This window comes from Aulonocara sp. 'chitande type north' Nkhata Bay, linkage group LG16, assembly GCF_057382095.1.
Source record: "Aulonocara sp. 'chitande type north' Nkhata Bay isolate Kocher_YH1m ecotype deep benthic linkage group LG16, A_spYH_male_GT1.1, whole genome shotgun sequence".
Taxonomy (NCBI): Eukaryota; Metazoa; Chordata; class Actinopteri; order Cichliformes; family Cichlidae; genus Aulonocara; species Aulonocara sp. 'chitande type north' Nkhata Bay.
In genome coordinates, this window is record NC_141359.1 from 24,499,335 (window position 1) to 24,521,164 (window position 21,830).

General features: G+C 40.9%; 2 protein-coding genes across 2 annotated transcripts; one reads left to right on the forward strand and one right to left on the reverse strand.

Moving 5' to 3' along the window:
• The first annotated feature begins 9,896 nt into the window (after positions 1-9,896).
• dlx2a (distal-less homeobox 2a) lies at positions 9,897-12,464 on the forward strand. The gene is made up of 3 exons (XM_086266196.1): positions 9,897-10,422; positions 10,856-11,040; positions 11,197-12,464. Exons 1-3 carry the CDS (start codon positions 10,104-10,106, stop codon positions 11,521-11,523), a joined length of 831 nt encoding a protein of 276 aa, XP_086122322.1. The 5' UTR covers positions 9,897-10,103; the 3' UTR covers positions 11,524-12,464.
• A 3,796-nt stretch (positions 12,465-16,260) lies between these two features.
• On the reverse strand, positions 16,261-20,656 carry dlx1a (distal-less homeobox 1a). Its single transcript, XM_086267179.1, has 5 exons — positions 20,233-20,656; positions 19,630-19,698; positions 18,734-19,325; positions 18,234-18,433; positions 16,261-17,919 (listed from the first exon to the last, which is right to left on the reverse strand). Exons 3-5 carry the CDS (start codon positions 19,041-19,043, stop codon positions 17,668-17,670), a joined length of 762 nt encoding a protein of 253 aa, XP_086123305.1. The 5' UTR covers positions 19,044-19,325; positions 19,630-19,698; positions 20,233-20,656; the 3' UTR covers positions 16,261-17,667.
• Positions 20,657-21,830: the final 1,174 nt, after the last annotated feature.

Genomic DNA, 21,830 nt, shown 5'->3' on the forward strand with positions numbered 1-21,830 from the left:
AGATCAGATCATGTTCACTGATGTCATCCGCATTTTCTTCACTGAGTGCGGGCATAAAACTTTTTTATAGCAGATCAATTAAAATATAGATAACTATATTTACAGTCAAGATCTGGTATGGCAAATGCTCAATATTAACTTCACAGCAGGGCAGTAGCAAAAAAAGGTTATAACTTCTTCCTGTAATTTAAAGCATTTAATGCTGATTAATACACCATTCTTGACTCTGACAACGCATTTAGGATTATTAACATCTGGACTATTCAGCATAAACAGTGTATTTATTTGCAGATATTATTATTTCCAATAATTATTCATAATCATTCATTTTTTTTGTGTTCATTTTATGCTCAGTAAAGAAACTAAGAGGTTTTTTTTGTTGTTAGATTTTGTCTACGTGTCTATGAGAGAGTTAAAAGGTGTGTTGAGTTCACCTGAAAGCAACAGCACTTTCATGTCCACTGTTGCCCTGGGTGGTTGTGTAACACAAGCTGTGGGAGAAGGTGAAGCCGCCCAGCTTTGCATTGTCTCAGGTCAGCGGGAAGAAAGAGGTCAGACAGGTGGACCCCTGCAGGTGCCGAGGGCTTTCTCCACAGATTAGCTGCACCTTTGTATGAGCAAAATGAACACTCACTTGAGAAAGATTTGCGAGGCCCCCAAGGTCGAATCACTGGAAACGATATCAGCTTTCATTAGTCACTGGAGAACCGGAGTCCCCTTTCTCTATGAGTGCACGCTTATTGCACTGACTTAAAAGAAGTGAGCAAATTTAATTCTTAATGTTCACAATAATTTGTTTTTCAGATTTCAGTTTTACTTACATGCAGCAAAAACATATCAGTCCTATAAAGCCTGAACAATGAAATAAAGGCCAGATAAAATACTCAAACTGGAGGGTTTTTAAAGCTTAATTAATTATACATTTGCATATATGGGTTAGGATTTGTATCATTTTTGCAGAATTTGTATTTTGTGCAATTTATTTAGTTTTTTCAGGGGAAATATTACACTGATCATGTAGGGGTCTTAAAAACTTCTCTATCAAATATGATACACTTTGCATTACAGGATTAAATTATAATATTTTTAATCAGTTGCAACTCATCAATGTTACTGATGTGTTACAGATCAGAAAAATAACATAATCTGTGTGTTTGACCTCATATCAACTTCCTGTAAAGCCAATATTTTAAGGTGTTTGGGGGGGAAATACCTCTTAAATAAGTCTTCAAGTATTCAGCAGAATTTGAAATAAAATTAAATGAAATGTAATCATTTCACAAAGCTGTTTACAATAACATCTAAGAATAAAATCTTTATGTCAACATCTTCCTCCTTTCTGAGCATGTCATTTCAAATCTTTATACTATTTCTTGCTGAGTCTAACTTTGCCCTTTACTTCAGATCCTGGCAAGGCAGAAAGGCGAGGAGCTTAAGTTTCACAGCACCAAAGTCGACATGTCAGAGACTGATGGAGGAAACTAAACCCAAAGTTATTGGAGAGACTGGGAAGCATGTCCAAAAGGCACAGCTGGTGCAGGCAATTTGCTGGCGTGCCAACACACTGATGATTGCAACGAAACGTAAACAGATGGATGTTGCCACTTAATTTGGAGGACATCTGTAATATTTAAATGTAGTTTACATTAACTGAATATTAATTTAGACATGAGCTTCACTTTTTTGTGCAGCATTCAGGACAATTCACTCTCAGAGATGTTGACTGTGGTGTAAGTGTTCATGTTGAATTTGGATTTCACTTATTTGCCACCTTGTAGGCGTGAAGGTGTCAAATCAACTGTTGGAGTTTCAGGAACTCTAATACTAACACTCCCGGCGAGGCGGACATGCCAGCTCTATCAGTTTCAAAATTAAGTCAGCATAACAAAACCAAACCCACAAGAAAACATGGCCGGAGCGTACAGTTGGCATAAGCAATTTGCCAGCTGGTGAGCCAAGAAATCAAGTCTTATTGAAGGTGACAGAATGACGGTCAAAGTTATTAAAAGCAGAAAACATCTTTTGGTTACTGAATTTATTTTTTTGTTTCTTTTAGATCTTCATAAAAGTAGGTTAACACTGGACGTATAGCAATAAATGTTTGGCTGAGGAAATTTTATTTTTAATGGCAAAGGGCATCACGGTGATGTGGTGGTTAGCACTGCCACCTCGCAGTGAGGAGGTCCAACCTTTGACTCTAACCTGGGGTCTGTCTGTGTGGAGTTTGCATGTTCTCCCTGTGTCTGTGTGGCTTCCTCCCAGAGACGCTGATGGGGTTAGGTTAGCTGGCGAATCTGAAGTGACCACAGGCATGAATATGTGGCTCTCTGTGCTAAACCAGGGTGTAGCCTGCCTCTCATCCTGTGTCACCTAGAATAGGCTCCAGCTTCCCTTAACCCTGAATTAGATAACCAGAGAGAGAACAGTTGGATGGATCGTTCAACGAGGTGATACACCATGCTTATATTATATGTTAAATATGTTAAGACACAAACAGGAGTACAATAAACTAAAGTAGAGTACCACAGATTCAACAAGAGAGTGAGTGCCCTGATTTTAAAGGACTGAGAGTGGGAACTGACCTCGAATTCGTTTTAGGTACGTTGTGAAATCCAAACAACTTGTGGTGTCCCTAAGAGATATGCCTATAATTTAGCAGCCTGAACAGTGAACATGGTATCTCTCTGTGGGTGCAGACAGGCACCGGAGAGGTGCATGAATGCTGAGTGATAACAGAAGTTGTGTCTGCATCAGTGGCTGTGTAAAGCATGCCCTAAAGTTGGAGCAGCTGATCCCAGTCCTGTTGTGACAGTGGTGTGGCTCTTTGTAAGGAGACCATCCGCAGTAAATTTGCTCCACTCCCCTCGCACAAATGATTGGTTCCATTTATGGCTCCTGGGTTTGGCGGGGGTGGACGGTGCTACTGGGTCAGCAGTGAGGGGAGTGGGACCTCGCAGACCTCTTCAAAATCTTTCTCAACCAGGCTGTGCAGATGAAACAGGGAATTCCTTTGTTAGCCCTGCAAAATGAGAAATAATTTCCGCTTTAGTGCAACGGACTGCCCTCTGGGATGTATTATCATTATGTCATGCTAATCATATCATACGCTAGGCAGTCTTTTTACATGAGCTGGGAAAACCACATCTTTTAATAAATCAGGTTTTCCTGAACAAAGAGGAAACGAGAGCTATGTAAAGCTGTCACATCAGGAACGGGGATTTGTTAATTCCTTCGGGTTTAAATGTAATTTTTCACGTCCAAGAGGTTGTGAATATTTTCCTCTATTCCTCCACTGATTTAAGCAAGAATTCAAATCTTATATGTTGTGCTTAACAGAAGCACAACCATAAGGCTTTTAGCACAGATTTCCTCAGTGTGATGCACCAAACATTAACCTTAGCATCTGCTCGGAGCTTAAAGCTTAACACTTCCTTTCAATTGTTATTGGCTGCTGTTGCTCAACATGAAAGCCTTTGTTGTTAAAAATAACTTCTCTTGAGGGGAAAAGTCACCGTGACTAATTCTAAGGAAACACATGCTCAATCATGAAGTCCCCGCTGGAGGTTTCCAACTTAAACTCCACGTATGTCCGGAGCCTCGCAGTACAGGCTCAACCTTTGAAACGGAGAGGTCAAGGAACACATTTCCATGTTTGCGAGAAGCGAGTTGAATGTATGCAGACCCCACAGGTGATTTTATCTCCTGACTCTGTAAGAAGCTGCCCGCTCTTAGTTTGGTTTCAGTGAAAGCATTTTGCAGAGAGAATTTATGTGATTTGAGGAAAAGGATGGGTTGCCAGGGTGATGAATGCTCCAGCTGACACAGCGGGAGATCAGCAACATCCAAATCACTCTACTGCTGTCTAAACCTGCCTGAATTTCGCTCAGCGAGACAATGCAGAAAGAGTTGCTGCTGCTGGCCCCAGTTAGCCCAAAACATCTGGAAAATTATCATAATGTGTCATTTAGTGCCTTTCTCCCATTTAAAATCAGCTGACTGTAACTTTAAATGAAATAAAACCACTTAAGTTGACCTTGGTGTCTCTCCAACTGTACTCAGGATATAATTAAATACAATTACATTTTATAAATTTTTTAAATTAGGCATCATTTTTTGTACATATTTTACCACAAGCACACTTAAAATAACTCTATATTAATACATTAATTCATATTTAAAATTAGGGGAACTTCAAAAATATGCAAATTTCATTACAATCCAAAAACGTTCTTAAATCAAGTCAAGTCATGTGAAGTGGCTTTTGTTGTCATTTCAACCATACATATGACATATAACGGACAAACACAGGACTACGTAAAGTGCAATGTGCAAAAAGAAATGCAAAAATAAACAAGACAAGACAGTGCAATGGAAATGTACAAAATGCTGAGTATTGTGCAAAAATAACTTGGTGTCTGTAGGTGTGTGTGTGTGAGAGAGAGAGAGAGAGAGAGAGAGAGAGAGAGAGAGAGAGATACTGCAGATAAGTGCTTGGTAGTGATGTGTATGCAGGTGTGCGTGTGTGTTTCTCTCAGTCCGTTCACTGAGCATTCAGGAGTCTGACGTCTTGGGGGAAGAAACTGTTCCGTAGTCTGCTAGTGAGGCCCCGGATGCTCCGGTACCTCTTTCCAGAAGGCAGCAGGGGGAAGAGTGCGTGTGAGGGGTGTGTGGGGTTCTTCACAATGCTGGTGGTTTTGTGGATGGAGCGGGTATGTAAGTGTCCCTGATGGAGGGAAGATAAGCTCCAATGATCTTCTCAGCTGCTCTAACTATCCGTTGTAGTGTATTGCGATCCGATACGGTGCAGTTACCATGCCAGGCAGTGATGCAGCTGCTCAGGAGGCTCTGGATAGTCGCTCTGTAGAATGTGGTGAGAATGGGTGGAAGGAGATGGGCTTTTCTCAGCTTCCGCTGGAAGTAGAGACACTGCTGGGCCTTCTTGGTTATGGAGCTGGACCAGGAGGGACCAGGAGAGGTTCTCCGCCAGGTGGACACCAAGGAATTTGGTGCTCTTGATGATCTCCACAGAGGATCCATTAATGTTAAGTAGGCAGTGATCTCTCTGTGCTCTCCTGAAGTCAACAATCATCTCTTTGTTTTGTCCACGTTCAGAGACAGGTTGTTGACTCTACACAAGTCTGTTAGCTGTTGTGAGTTATATTAAAAATAATCTTGCAACAAATAGATTAAATGTAACTTTACATACTGATAACAGTCAAAAATATAAACAGCTCATATAGGTGTACATAAACAATGTATATAAAGTGCAGAAGAGTAGCAGAGTCCTTAGTTTTTGGGTAAGCTTCTTGAAAGCACAGAGCAACTTTTGAGTGGTTCACCTTGATATCTTTCTCACTGATTTAGAAATGTGACAAATCTCCAGCAAAATGTACGCCACGAAACGCCAGATACCTCTATCGTGGGCATTACCTTTGATAATCTGAAATCAAGCAGAGTGATGTGATATCTCAGAACAAGAGTAATAAAAAAGAAGATCTACATGATGAAAACCAAAACCTGCAGAACGATCTTTGCATATTATCTCTGTGGGATTCGAAGCGCTGTGAAGAATAACATCAGTTTCTCGCCAGCTTCTGTCAACATTCCTGCAAAGATCATCAAAACATCATCATCATTGTTCTGCGCATAACGGATCGTGCAGAATACAGTGAAATTAAACTTGCTTTGGGTTTATTTAGGATTTCAGACTTTCCATTATATCCTCGCACCAGTAGCAATTAGTATCTAAATAAACAGGTCAGTCAATAATGAGTCTGACATCCGCTCCAGATGGCAGGAGATTTCCTCCTGTACTGCCCGTATTGTTATTTTTGCACAAGCAGTAAAAACAGAGACTAGACACTGTGCGGCCATGGAGGGGTATGCTGTTTTCTGTTTTGTTTTTTTCACTTTTCTGACTTCTGTTTTCCATAACCTAAACTCAGGATGTGCACATGGTATCACATCAGGAAGAACTCAGACTCTGTTTGCCGTTTGAGTATAAAAACAGATAAGTGAGGCTTGAGATCAATACTTCCTAAAAATGTCAGGGTGTTTATCTCTCACAGTGATTTCCTGGCTTGTGTACTTTGATTCCTCAAGACAAACTGTGACAAACTGCCAATATTAAGCACTTTTGGCCTTTTATAAGCACATCTTTCACTCTTTTCAAAGGGTAAAAAACAGGCTGATAGTCTATAGACTGTAATTCAACCATGATTGTCAGAGTTAATCATTTGGACTGTCTATTCTGTATCTAACAAGTTTATGTGACACCTCGATGCCATAGATACACTTTAACTCATTTGTAAACAGGAAGTTATAAAGAGAAATTGTTAAATATTTTTGATAACATATGTGATGTTTCTATGTACAGCAGACTGCTTGAAAAGGAGAACAACAGAGGTTTTGTGGTGCGGCTAGACTGAGAAATTAGTAATTACTATGTATGTCCTCATGGTATTCTTAGTCTTGACATAAAGTCTGAACAAAGTTGTGACAATGCTGAGGTTATATTTGACAAGCAACACACATGTTGTAATTTGAAGCAGCGTAACAGTTTCTCTTTCTATTCAAGAAACAGTAAATTTCTTTTATAATACGAGTGCTAATATATTATTCGAATGAAGTATTTTCTGCCATAGCTGCTTTGAAAGATTTATGTGCTTTCACTCTTGTTATTTGTTATTTTTTAAATTTATTTAATTTTTTAATTTTGTAATTTTTTTTTACTTTAGGAATAAACTGACATGGAACTCTGTGTGTGTGTGTGTGTGTGTGTGTGTGTGTGTGTGTGTGTGTGTGTGTGTGTGTGTGTGTGTGTGTGTGTGTGTGTGCAAAGCTTGTTTGATTACTGTGCTGAAAGCCGGTCAAGAGCAACTCGTGTAAAAATAGGAAATTTGACATGCACAATGAAAGCTGCTTACATCTGTCTGCAGTCATTTGGCATCATTTCCATGTCACCGAACACGGGGAAGATCCACTACACCAGCTGCTCTGCAACAGAGGGATGAAATCACATTTATAGTCACTAAGAGTGACACGCGAGTGACATGAAAACAGAAAAGTTTGACGCAGCAAGAAAGAACTGCTCCTAAGGGTGACAGAAAAGGTATGGGAGGAATGTCACCTATCGTTAGCACACGGAGCCTGAGCTGTTGTTTTGGCACATCCTGATGCTGATTGTGACTGTACTGTGAAATCACTCACTGTAATCCCAATATCTAATGATTTGTGCCTTCTCCAGAGGAATCTTCTATCCCATCAACTGACTTTAAAGCTGTTTAGTTCTTCCTCTTTGTGGCATAAATGACACACAGCATAAGCATCTTACTCGGAAGAAGCAAACAAGCAAACTATGAAAAGAAGATATTTTCTTGTATGACTACTCGTGTCCCCCTTCTCCAGTCTTTTAAGGTTTCCATGTGACTCTCCTGGAGAATTTCTGCTCATTCTGGCTCTGATGATGATGACGGGGCAGCTGAATGCAGAGACTTTGTTCCACTAATGAGCAGTGACATGCAGCTACACTGACCTATGGTGACAGAGGACTGCCCACATCAGCAAAACAATGGACTGATGGAATCCCCCCTGAACTCGAGCTATGGGGTCCTGCTACACCCTCACTGTTGAGAAGGAAATGGTTACTCGTGTGACCTGAACTGGGTCATAATGGATGATGATTTATTGAATCAGAAGGGTGACTGCTCGGAGCTATCACAGATAAAGAAAATTAAAAGGGAACTTCACTGATAATACAGAAGATTTAACTCATTTGTCACTGTCATTAATAGTTGAGTGCTAGTTTTAAAAAAATGTTTTTAAGCCTAAGATGAATGTGCTTTAGTTTGGTGTCAGCACATCTTTACCTGGACTTCGAAACAACAGATTTAGAAATCAGCTCTTTCATAATCAAGCAGACTTTAAAACACACGGTGCTGCAAGGATGCATGAATTCATAATTTCTGCTGCATTTCTATTTGACCTGTCACCAAAACTATGGATATTACTGATTTGTATCCTTCTCGCTTGTGTATCTGTCTTGGTCATATCTAGTAGATTTCTTGATTAATTCAGTTCATTTATATATATATATATATAGCACTATATATGTGTGTGTGTAGGGCCACTTTGGAGCAACAGTTACCTCATGGTGCTTTATACTGCAGGGTAAAGAACCAACAAGATTAGAGTTAAAAACTCAAAAAAGTCAGATGATCCACTATTATAAAGAAATGGGCAATAGTGGGAAGGAAGAACTCCCTTTTTAACAGGAAGAGAAAGCTAGCAAAACCAGGCTCAGGAAGGAATAGCTAGCTATTGTGGTGAGTTGGGTGGGGAGAGGAAGAAGAAGAAAGAAAAGAAGCACAAAGAGAAATAAGGACAAATAAAAGGAGTGAATGAAGAAGAAATGCTCAGTGTGTGTCAGAAGTCCACCAGAAGTCTGAGCCCATAGCAGCAAATAAAAGGGGTGGTCACCTGATCCAGCCCTAACTATGAGGTCTGCCAAAAAGTAAAGTTTTAGGTCTAGTCTTCAAAGAGGGGAGAGGGTTTCTGTCTCCTGAATGCAAACTGGAAGCTGGTTCCACAAGGGAGAGGAGAGGAGAGCTACAATGCTCTGCTCCCATTTTACTTTTAGAAACTTTGGGAACTAGATTGTGAAATCCTTGTGGGCTTCTATTTAAAGATATGATGATTTGTGCATTTTCAACTAAAAACTTCTTCTTTTAACTGACTGGGTAGTCAGCTGTTAGCTGCTAAGCAACACATCTAAGCAACTTGTGGCACAAAGTTTACGTGTGGAGTTTGAGTTGAACTTTCTGAGGGTATTTTGACAGTATTTGTGGTTGTTATGTATTATACGTTGTGAGACTGAGGAGACTATCAGAGATGATTCATCTCTAGGCTTTCACTTTATGACTATATAAAGAGTAGCCAGAGTTCAGTGCAGGTTTCTTTATAAACCTCCAGAGAGAGACTTGTTTTTGTGGAGATGCATGCTGGTGCTAACCTCATCAACACAGAGCAGCCTGCTTTAGGCTTTAGGCGTGTTAATAAAAGGAACTATGCTGCCATCTTATGGCGACAACTGCACTTCCGCTCCGTCACTACCTGAACTTTCCCAGGATCTCCGGGAGATCTGAACGCATCACAGTGTCAAACGACCAACACACCTGGACTCCTCACGCGGATGTGACGTAGCTTAAATCACCATTAGTTTATTTATTTATTTATTTATTTATTTATTTTTAGAGTTGTGCGCAGACAGAAAAAGAGAGGTAAGTGAACAAAAGGGATTTTGTGAACAAGTAAATTTTATGACCTCTGGGTGGCGCTGTAGTTATTCTCCACAGCAACAAAACCTTCACCTTTAGGCGATATCCACAAGGTTTGGTTTTGTGTCAGCTCCTTGAGATTTCCCTTAAACAGTCCCCTCCTTATCTAGTTTGCTTCTGACAAAAAAGAAGAAAAGTGTTACTGTTGCTCAGGGTTTTTTTTTTTTACTATAAAGAACTGTTAAGCTTTAATAAACAAATTCCAACAAAAAACATACACTGTGCTGCAAGCCAAAAACTGCTTCTTGGCCCAGTTTAATGCATCGTTTTCCTAACGTGCAGTAGGTGTTATCCATTGTCCAAAATCAATATTCATCTGGTTTTAAACGGCAGTTTGCGCGTGGAGATCAGGCCTGGGTCTGCAGGCTAAACCTTTTGAGATGCTTTTATGTAAAACTATCCGCAGACAACTGGGACAGACAGACCTGAAGAAATAATGGAGGGTGGACGCGGTGGGGAGTAGTCAGTCGTGCAGCCCTTACTCATTGGTTGCCTCAGACACAGTAGCTCTCCCTCTCACTCTCTCATAAATGCGCTCCCACCGCCGACCGTAGCAGATAATCACAGGCCACTGTGAGAAGGACACACCTTGCGCTGATTTTGCCAAGGTATACACGGGGATGCGTTTTGATTCACGAAAGGGTGTCATCAGTGCAAGATTTGAGTCGTGCTTTACAGCCTGTCGCGCAATCGCCTAGGTCGCGATTTTTGCGATATTCTTTTTTTTTTTTCGCATAGGTTAGTGGGCTGCTCTCCCCCAGTTCCAAGATGACTGGAGTTTTCGAGAACTTAAATACTGATATGCATTCGAACCAGATTACCTCAAGCAATTACCACAGCTTGCACAAATCGCAGGAGTCCCCGACTCTGCCGGTTTCCACGGCGACGGACAGCAGCTATTACAACGGCCAGCAGCCTGGGCACTGCGCCGGGTCACCGTTTGGACAACTGGGCACTTACCAGTACCACAGCAGCGCCACGAGTTCTGTGCCATATAACGCAAAGTCATACGACCTCGGTTTCAACTCATCGTATGGTACATACGGTTCTTATGGCTCCAACTCATCGCCAACTCCCGCAGACACAGGTAGGCGAGCTCTCAAGTTCGTTTTAGAGCATTTTGCATGTATTCAGTGGCTTTGTCTTTGACCAAAACGCACTGCAGAACATGTCTGAGTTAATTTGTATGCACAGTATTTGACAAAAATATTATTATCTGACTAAAATGTATTGATGCTTTATTTTTCTTGTATGAATATGTAACACGATAAACTGTTTTATTTATTTCCAAAGAAAGAGCCTACAGATCCACAAAGTGGCCTATTTTGGCTTTTTGTATTTTTTTAGTAGGGCCTTATAAATATACATAATTTAATCAAATCAGGTTTAAGGTATTTGGGGTACACAAATCTGACAAACCTAAAGTGACAACAGTGCAAATACGCCTAGCAGTTCTGCAACACTGAAAAATGCCCAAACCCTTCGTGCCTAACGTGAATTGCATTTGAATGTTCCCTCAGAGAAAGATGAGAGCGAGCCAGAAATCCGGATGGTTAATGGAAAACCAAAGAAGGTCAGGAAACCTCGAACCATTTACTCAAGCTTCCAACTGGCTGCACTTCAACGGAGGTTTCAAAAGACTCAGTATTTGGCTCTACCAGAACGGGCCGAGCTGGCAGCGTCGCTGGGCCTTACGCAAACACAGGTGGGTAGTCTGCATCTGTGGGCTCATGCGCTGTCAAATATCCACTGCATGTCTCAGTGTGAAAACAAATTAAAACTGACAAAGATGGGATTTAAGGGGGAAATATCGCTTATAATCGATTTTAAGCTTAAATTAGTTTCTTTCTTTTTTTCTCAGGTTAAAATCTGGTTCCAAAACCGCCGCTCCAAGTTCAAGAAGCTGTGGAAAAGTGGAGAAATCCCCCCAGAACAACATGTTGCTTCCAGTGAATCTCCCCCGTGCACGTCTCCACCAACTACCGCCTGGGACTTTCCACAGACTCAAAGAATGAACAATGTCAGCTCTAGTTTACCTCAGAGCAGCAGCCCTCCAAACACAACTGCGCCTTCGTCGTTTTTGGCAAACTACTCCTGGTACTCAACTACGAACTCTGCCACGCATCTGCAGCCTCCTCTGGTTCAGCATCACCACAACTCCGCCATAAGCGCTGGGACAATATTCTGAAATTTAAAAGAGAGAGCGAGCGAGAGAACGAGAAAACGTCGGGTGTAAATCGGACAATACTGGTGAATAAAGAGAAAATAAAATGCCATTACCTTCATTTTGCAGACCTCGTGCTTGCACCATACGAACTTTACGCGCAGCATCTAGGAGATTTCATGGAACCAGACAGGTTTATGGACCTTGCCAGTTTTCGTGCTTACAAATGGTAGACTCAGATTTCTACAGTTATTTTTGTATTTATTTATTTTGTTTATGTGAGGGATGAATGAACCACTATTACCCAAAGCAATCACAGCATGGGCGCGAGCCCATATACTTTTACTTGGACGTCACTTTTTCTTCTTCTTTCTTTTGTTTTTTTTCTCTTCCTTTTTTATGTGTGTTGCCATCCCTGCAAAAAAATAAAATAAAATAAAACATGAATCGCAGGACAACCTGTCACAAATGTAGCACAAGTTAACTGTATGGTGCCTTTTTTGCAATATGACCTCATTTATGTTGTGCGATCAAAACAAAACCAGCTTACCTTTATCCATTCCTCACGTAGTTCATCTGAATAGTCCGGGGGGATAAGTGTTCCGATCCACGTTTGTAAATATTTTACAACAGCTTTTTTTTTCATATCCCACCTCGCTTTGACTTAATTTTATTTTTTATTTTTTTGTCTTTTTCTGGCTCTTCATCCATTAACCACCGTGAGCTACTGATTGTCCCGCCCTCTGACTTGTATCAACACTAAATTGTATTTTCTTTTTTTGTTCTGGTCTTATTTATTTTAGCAGTGTTTCATATATGGCCAGATTTTATTTAAATAAAATGTTTTCTGTGCATTTGCATCCGAGTTTGTATGTGTGTATAAATACATTCTATGTTCACTAAAGCTGGATTTACCCTCTCAAAAAAAAAAAGTAAATAAATAAAAATAAATCATTTTAGAAAATGAAGGCATGTCGATGCATTAAGATTTATTTATTATTATTTATTTATTCATTTAATTAAATTTGTGCCTTTTTTTATTAAATGGGTTTAAAAATAAATAAATAAAAAATCTTAGGAAATAATTTGTTGTAAAAATGTAGCCTGTAGTTACATGAAGGTCTTGTGGTGCTATATCACGAGCGTGGACAAGCTCCAGGGCATCCAGGGGGACTCCTGAGTTGTCTCGGTTGAAATTTACTTCTGACTGCCGCCAGCAGCTGCTTATCCGAACCGAGGCTCGGGCAGGCAGGCAAGCAGAGACAGAGGCCCGGGGGGCGCACGCCGAGCTTAGAGCGACAACATCACCAACACGCCTTGGCATGCGAGAGGAGAAGACGAGGGTGGGTATGAATGAGCACAAGCTCGTCAGACTCTGTGGAGTCACAGAGCCGCTTTCCAGACGTTTTATGAACTCAACCTAACAAGAGAAAAGAGACAGGAACTCGAGAGCCAAGACAGCCTGCAGCTACAACATCATGGAAACATTTCTCACGCCTCACAAGCGAGGTCTCTGATCTTCGAAGACGAGCAGCTTGACCCACATTATTTGGCTGCTTGTAGGGCCTGTGGGCAACATGGAAAACACAGGCATACGTCCAAAAAAACAATTTATTGGAGCCATGCAGGAAACCCTGTTTTATTATAGATTTAATTGAGAAAATGTTTATTAGAGATGTTTTGACTCCAACAGACAGGTAGAGCGGGGCTCGTGTTATTTACACATGGCTCCCACACAAAGATGGTGATATACGGTGTATGGTCCCACACGCTTCTCTTCAAAAGACTACAGGCCATAAAGTGGGACCTCTTCCTTGTACATAATTAAGACTGCAGCTTGTCAGCGGTTGCTGTATCTGCATGATGAAGCCCCCCACCAACCAACCCCCCCCCCCCCCCCCCCCAGGGCTGACAGTATCAGACACATGCAGCCCCCCTATGTACGTACGTCTAAAAAAATCAGTGTTGCAAATAGTGTACAAGCGTGCACTTAAAAAATGCTCCAAAATAACACATTTTGCTTGCTTTAATTTATTGTTTGCGTCATAAAATAAAATAAAGGGGGGGGGGGGGGGTTCTGGGTGCTTTCTGTTGCTCCCTGTGATTTCATTCATGGATTAGAGCTGCTGTGGTTTATACTTTTTGCATTTCTCTGGGCAACTTGTAAATGCCATACCCCCCTATCCTAATTTATACCCTGATCTGTAATTTCATCCACATTTGCTCTGGTTTGAGCATTCTGGCTTTCAAATCTGAAAGCCTGCAATTACTATATAATTCTTCGCAATTTTAGATGTCCTAATATGGGGTGTAATTTTTACACAAGACAATTTCCCGCTATTTCAAGCATCAACATTGTCAAAGTTGTATGTACATAATAAATGGGAATATCAATGCATAGTTTTTAGCCTAACATCTTGACTCGACGGTAATTATATCCGTGTGGAGCCTACGCAGAATTAGCCTGAATTGCATGGTAACTGCTGCTTTAAATTTTAAAAAATTACTCATAATTTCCCCCAAAGATTACCAAGATCTCGAGTGCACAATGTCATCAGCGTAATGAGGAGTAAACATTTATGCTAATAATCTACATTTTTTTCCCCATCAGCTATAAAGAGGGGAAATAAAGCAGACATTTTCAGTCATATTCTGAACTCTGCTGCTATAGCTTAGACCGACACATGGGACACATTTTGTGGGATTTAAGCGCTCGTCTTGAGTCTGTGCTGAAGGACTGCTGCTGCTTCTTGCTGGTGGTGCTGATCTGCCTCCATGCTGATATCTGAAAATCCAGAGAGGGCAAGCTTGTCTCTTCAATTTCAAGCTGAAAGGTGTGTACCACATGTTTATTTCTTACATTTTAGGGGCTTCGCCGAGTGGCAATGAGGCTCGATTTGTCCATTTCTTTCATTGCGCACAGCCTTTATTAATTTGTATTCTCATCCGTGAATGATGCTGATTCTTTGATGCCGTTTCAAAGACTAGATCCTCAAGAAGCAGGAGGGGTAAAGAAAAATATATTACACGTGGACTATTTTATCCTCCAACTTCAGTGTTAAAGTGCAACCGAGGAGCTTCTTTTAGCTGAAATCTCCCATGGCTTAGAAAGCCGCTCACATGGAGAGAAGATGCAAGGAAGAGGAGACAGAGAAGTTCTTCTTTATAGTCGCTGCACTCGTTACTCTTACATTGTGCTTTGCTCATTTTGAAGCCTCTTCGCATTGACAACTCGGTGATGTACACCTGCAAGCAATTTGTCAGTCTTATACATAGGCTAAGTCTAAAGGGAACGGTGACGAAATGGCACCTCACCTATTTCACTTTTTTTCCCCTCCTATTGCAGCAGAAAATGTCTTTCAGAGCGCTATCTCTTTTGTCAACGCAGAAAGATCCTCGGTGCGAAAAAAATTGCTCATAATTACCTCAGAGATAGGAAACTGCATTAGAATAAATAAGGGCGAAATTACTGTAATTATGCTGGGTTTGATGGGCTCAGCTCGTATAATCAAGGGGAGAATACAGCGAAATAACACTGACCCTCTTGGATGTGCAGCTGCGCCTTTTCTAAGGCTAGGTAGGCAGATTTATGTTCACTGCAGCAGCAGCAGCTCTGCTTTCCTAATGGTATCGAAATATACGAAGGCCTGTTGTAAATGTGAGGCTGCACACAAAGAGCTCTACATGTTTAAGATTTGTATTAGAATAACAAAGGAGACGGCATCGAAGCAAAGCATGCCATAAAAAACAAGGCTACTACTCACGCTTACTAGTTTAACGTGTTCTACAATAATAATAATAATAATAATAATAATAATAATAATAATAATAATAATCTTGTGTTGGTTACTTTTTTGGATGTTGGCTTGAGTCAGGTTTAAACGGACTTCGCAGATGCCAGAAAATAATATTTTTAGGCCGAATTTGCTATTATAATAACATTTATTTATTCATGGAGCTGTGACAGCTGCAAGAGCGAGCACATCCGTGCATCAAAAAAATTGTTCTTTCTTTGTTTTGTTTTTTGAATTTTTTTCTTTGCAGGCACATACAAAACTCTAATTTTTGTAATATATTTTTACAATTCTTTATTTTATTTTTAATTTATGTTAATATTTATTTTTATTTTTTTACTTTACTTTAATATTAATTATTCAAATCATTATTTACTTAATTACTTATATCGTTTACTTTGATTTTTCCCCAATGCATCCAAGTGTTATTTGATTTTCTATGAATATTGCTAAAATCCAACTATAATAAATGAATTTGTTTCCTATATCACCACCGAAATGCGCGCGAAAAACAGATCTCGTTCTTCTTTTTAAAATATTATTAATATTTATTTCATTTTTTCCCATGTAGATGGCTATTTCTAACCACAGCCTTCGGCCGTGTTAAACAAACAAGAAGGCCTTTGAACTTTTCACTCTCACTGATCTCCATCTGATCCGCCCTTTGCCAGACTTTTTTTTTTCTTGTTGCAGCACCTGCCTCTTGTGCAATTATTCACTTAACACACCCAATTGATCTCTCTCATGACGAAAAAGTGAAAAAGTGAGGATCGTTAAAGAGTAGAACAGAAAGGAGGTTATCTTTAAGAAAGGGCTGAAAGGCGATTTTGCTGAATGACACAGTGGTGGTTAAATTATATATATATATATATATACATATATATATATATATATACATACACACACACACTGCAGAGACTAGGCCTCGTAACAACACTGTCTTGATGCATTTTTTACATGCGAGGCCAGATTTCTAATTCTGAGCTTGACTCCAGAGGTCTGACAACATCTGCAGCCAGCGAGCAGCAGCACAAACACATGCAGGCTAAACGCTAGACATGACCATAAATCTAAACGAGGACCCTTTTGCAGTTAATTCAAACGCGCTCACATGGTGTCTGCTACAATAGCCAACATGATACTCCTTTGTGTCAGCTCGCATTAAACCTGCACCACGCTGAAGCCTTTCTTTTCAGGGGCCAGGGTGGGTAGAGGAGGATGGAGGGGTGGTGGTGATGGCGGTATGGTGGAGGAAGAGGTGGGTTGAATCAGACACCGTTCTTGACATAATTTAAATCATATTTTACTGCTTTTGAAACTTTGCACATTATGTACATAAACTTCAGAAACAGATAAATAAATTAAGGTGATCAATACAAAACTAAATATTTCCTATGTTGACTAAACACATTTCGACGAGTAAGCTACACAAAGCCTAAACCCTGTTTCACAGCGTATCCAGTATACAGCACAAAAAAAAGGAACAGAAAAAAAGAAAATTATGTACAAAATACAGTGACAAATGAGCTGCTCACCCTCAGGACAATTTTTTTTCTAAAGCAGCAAATCGTCAGGCCTTTTACATTTTTCACATAACATCGGGGCACGGCATAGAAAAGCTTTGCTTGCGTTAGTGCAGCATTAACAACACAGTGTTGTCATTTCAAACACGCTTACAAACTGAACACAGACTGACCTCAAACAGAAAAAACTAGCCCGAATAATTTAACTTAAATAACAAACACGTAGAAACAACATAGTAGCATCTCGAGGCTCTGCGCACAGCACCCTGTGCTCTGCGGTTGAATGCGCTGTGAGTGGAGCGGCTTGATGGCTACCGCTGGAATTTATCGTTAATTATTTGGTTAGAGAAACTCTGCTGTGGCCTAAGTGGCCCTTTTAACTGTCGATGAATGCAAATTGACTTTTATGGCCGTCATCACCTTGGGCCCCGACAATCTGGCGTAAACAAACACGTGTTTTCTAATAAACATGTAGCCTACAGCTCAACAACCGAAGTGTTCACACAAATATGAGTTTGAAAACAAACAGAAACCGACATTTGGAAAAAAACAAAAAAAACAAACAAAAGCAGCCAAAAAAACCCAAATGATCCTTTTGTCTGCGATTTCCGCTGTCAGGGACGGTCACGGACTGGTTGCCCTCTGGCGCATTGTGCGCCTTTTCACTCTGTCTGACCTCTTCTCTTCTTCTGTATCTCTGCTCGCCGTCTTCGGTATGAGGAGGCCTCTGTGTCAGCTGGCGGGATGCGGCAGCAAACTCCGGGAATCTTGTTGTTTGTTGTGCATTGTCAATGCTGAGCCGCGCTCAGCGGCTGCTGGGCCTTTCACCATCCTGATGCTGAGCTCTCTGCTCACATGAGCTGTGACTGTTGCATAGACTCTTGGTGTGTGGTTGGATACCATGAGGTGTAGCTGGGAATGTAAGATCCGGTCGTGCCCATTGAAGTCTTCACGGTGGTCGGCGAGCTCCAGACAGGTGCCACCGAGGGAGAACCACTGGAAAGTCCACGGCCGGTGGCCAAAGCGTTGCTGTCGATCGTACCACCGCCTTGCTTCATCAGCTTCTTGAATTTGGATCTTTTATTCTGAAACCAAATTTTTACCTGCAGATTTTTTTTTTTTTTTTAAAGAGAGACATTAAAATATATGTAAATATATATAACCATTTTACGCGGTTTTACGCACGTGAAAAGCGAAAAGCAAAACATGATAATAAAAAATATAAATTATCTTTATTAATAAACAACACTAAATAAATTATAGTCTATAATAATAATAATAATAATAATAATAATAATATAAGAAGAAGAAGAAGAAGAATGTATGCTGTGAGAGATAAAAAACATTTAAAAATGTGCAGAAATGCGTCGTTGGCGCAGCTGCGCAGTGAAGCTATGTGTGTGCGGATCACACTCGCCTGTGTCTGGGTGAGACCCAGCGACGCTGCGAGCTCAGCTCTCTCCGGTAGCGCCAAATACTGAGTCTGTTGAAATCTCCTGTTCAGGGCTTGAAGTTGTAAACTCGAATATATAGTCCTTGGTTTTCTAATCTTTTTCCCTTTGCCGTTGAAGCGCACCTCTCCGCCTTCCACCACTGTGTTTTTCTCTGTTTCTGGCGCTGGCAGAGACACAGAAGAAAGCAAAGAAGAAGAAGAAGCAGAGAAGGGGAGAAAAATGAGGAGACAGTTGTAGCAAAGAGTGCTGCACAGCAATGAATACTGCAGCGCAAGTTTTACAGGCTGTACTTTAGGTATAATTACCCTTAATTGCATACATTGTTTATAGCCTTACGCAATAAATAATTACCAAGCCTAATTCCACATCTGGGTCGTCTTTTTTGCCTACACCGTCTAGTGGAAAGCCGTACCAGCACAGAAAGTTGATATTTAGGATCCAGAGCACTCTGTGGCACACTTACCTGCATCTTCTAATCGTGTCTGCGTGAGTCCCGAGCTGTTTTGGTAAGTCTGTACTGTGCTGAGATATGGACTGGTGGAATGGCTGCCGACGGAATTTACGTATGGATAACCCAAGGATCTGGGGAACGACGAGGCTGGACTGTAGCTGTCGTGCTGTGTGTGACCTGCAGAATGTAAACAGTGCATGGGATAGTGTCCGTGAGACATGGAGGAAGGCGACATTTGTTGACTCGGGGGTCCAAACTCCATGAAAACGGTTTTTCCTGAGGCAGGGCTATTAAGACTTTCTGGAATCGTAGTCATTGTCATCTCTTCTGGCGGTTCCCCTTGTCTCGCTTTTGTTGTTTTCCTTCTATGATCTCAGTGAAGGACGGATCCCAATTTAAGCCGAACAGATTTTTTCTCTTTCCATTCATAAGAAAATGTAGTTTGTGCCCGTGAAAAGTCCTAGGAATGATGCTGTGGACCAAGACAAACTCGCTCAAAGGTTTGAATCTCGGACTCATGAATATTCATCAAGACTGTCGCTGATTGGTCCACTCTCTCCAAGAGGGAAGCCGATTGGTGACGCTGAGGCTAGGTCCGAAGAACCTGATAAAGTCAAGGAAAACCGCAAAACCTCAGATTTCCTCCTGACATGTCAAGATTCACCATAATAACATGATTATTATTTGTAGTAGTGATACTGCTACTGCAAAAAAAAAAAAAAGGCCAGTAAACTTAAATATTCGGCTGCTCTTTCTGCATTAAAGCCTTTTTTTCTTAAGATGATGATCACAGCTCCCAATGCTGCATCAGGAGTGAACGCGTATTAGCATAACACTAGCGTTCAATTTTCATAAGTAGGCCTGTAATTAGTCATGTATTTAACACTTAGTGCAACTTGAGGTCTCACCTGGCAGCAGAGGGACTGAAACAGCAAAGTCTGCAATGATGTGAAATGAGAAGCTTCTCTGTCTGAGGCCTGATGATGACAAGAATAATACCAACTAAAAAAACAACAACAACACAGCATCACAGCATATTACGGCAAATGTAGCAGAGCAATCCCTTTAAATTAAACCCGGGGATACTGCTTGTATTTAAACTACAGTTTCCAAATTTAGTCTTGCAAATTTAGGCAAACTTGCGGTTTTATTTTTGCGCATCTTTTTTTTTTTTTTTTTCTTTTTTCCCTGTTTTTTAGGCCGGATGGACACGTTTTCTAGTCGCATTTAAATGCTTTCCAAACATCTTTACGCACCCTTTTTGCCGCAGTCAATTTACTGATCACAGTTTAGTTAAACACCGCCACCTTTGATTATTATGAATCTAAGTGAGGATGGGGTGCGGCCAGCCTCCCACAGCCTAACAAGAATAATTGTCGTTTGATTTAATTGAACTTACTACTGAAAAGACTGGAGGCAATTTCCCTCAGCGGCAGATTTAGAACAAAATTCAAATTGGTACAGGAGCTGCAATTTAAAATATAGATACACATACATATCTGTTCACTTACTCAATTTTTTTTAAGTCATGAAAAAAAGCAAATAAATCCGCATCATCCGGGGTCAGGGAGCCTCCGCGGGATGCACTTGAAAGAAGAAGAAAGTATCCAGCAGCAGCAGCAGCTCTTCATTTTATTAGGCTTCATTTGTAGGCTGCTTCTCTTCTGGTGTCTGCGCAGAGCAGAAACACAGCCTGGCTGCTCCATCCGTAGTCCCTCCATCTCCACCTGAATAACAAATTAAAGGCAGTTAAATTCCGTCACTGTGATTATCAGTATAATTACATAATTGAACTCATAGCAGAACTAGCAAGTTGCAAAATGTGTTATCAAAATGCAGGCGCTGACATCACGGCGCGTGTGCCACAATGTGCCAGGCGGCTGCGGATGCCTGAATTTAAAGATTTCTGTGAAATATTAGGCTATAACGAAAGCTGGTCCCTTGTCCCCCCTAAAATAGGCCAATTTGAAGTGATTTCTCTGGAATTACTTTCGAAAAATGCTTCAAGATTTCCTCTATCAACAACGACAATGATAATGGTAGTACAACCAATAATTATCATCTTCCAGAACAGAGGACAGATTTTTATGGGTACTTGGTGGGTGCGACTGATAACTGTCATTATTTTCCCACGATTATAGTATCTACAGACAGCTGTGAAGCAAAACCATTAACAGAATAGAGGCAGAATTTGCAGAAAAATGTAAAATAACACCCTAATAATAGCAATAATAATGAGAGATTTTTATGTCATTTGGAGACGAGGAGAAAAACATCCTGCATAAATTATATTCATCCCATTGATCCTTCTTGCAGAATCAAACATTTACAAACTTAATTTGACAACTATTTATTTCCTATTTAAGGGGGATTTTTTCTCTCTCTCTCTCTTTTTCAAGCCATCCTCGGTGTGGCTCGGACGAGGCAGGCGCGGTGATAATATTACCGCTTTCATTAATAATTTGACTCCTGCGCACGCCGGCAGGAGGGCAGCGCAGGCCACAGCGGTCCTTCCTGCAGCGGGGCAGCACGGCTCTAACTAGCCACACTAAAAATAAAGTCCTCCATGCATGGATGGAGCGCGGAGGCAGGACTCATTAGGAGTGAGTAGCTCTGTGGCTGAGGGTGTTTTAACACCTGCTGCTCTTCACCTGAGGGTTAGTGCAGAGGTGGAGAGACAGAAAGAGAGAGGGGGGCTGCTGCTGCTGCTTGTGGTGGTGATGGTGGTGGTGGTGGGGTAAACGGGCCAAGATGTCACAGACTTCATTTCAGTCCGGTGATAGAAAGCCCTCCTCAACTGCCATACCAACCCACATTTTAACAGCCGCCAAATATTACCCCGACCGCGGTGCGCTGGTAAACTGTGCATCCATGCTGTGTGGAGGCTCAGCTCCCTGTGCACCCTGCAGGCTCTGCATGGGAGTGATGATTAATTACCAACACTGGAGGTGCAGGGAAATTTAAATCCTTTTTTTTTTTAATAAAATAAAATCGCAATTCCTCTTCCTTAAACTGCAAAAGATCAAATATGCCTATTAGGATATGTATATTTCCCCCTCCTTCTGATTTTAGAATTTCTGAGAATATTGAATTATTTCCGAAGTGTGCA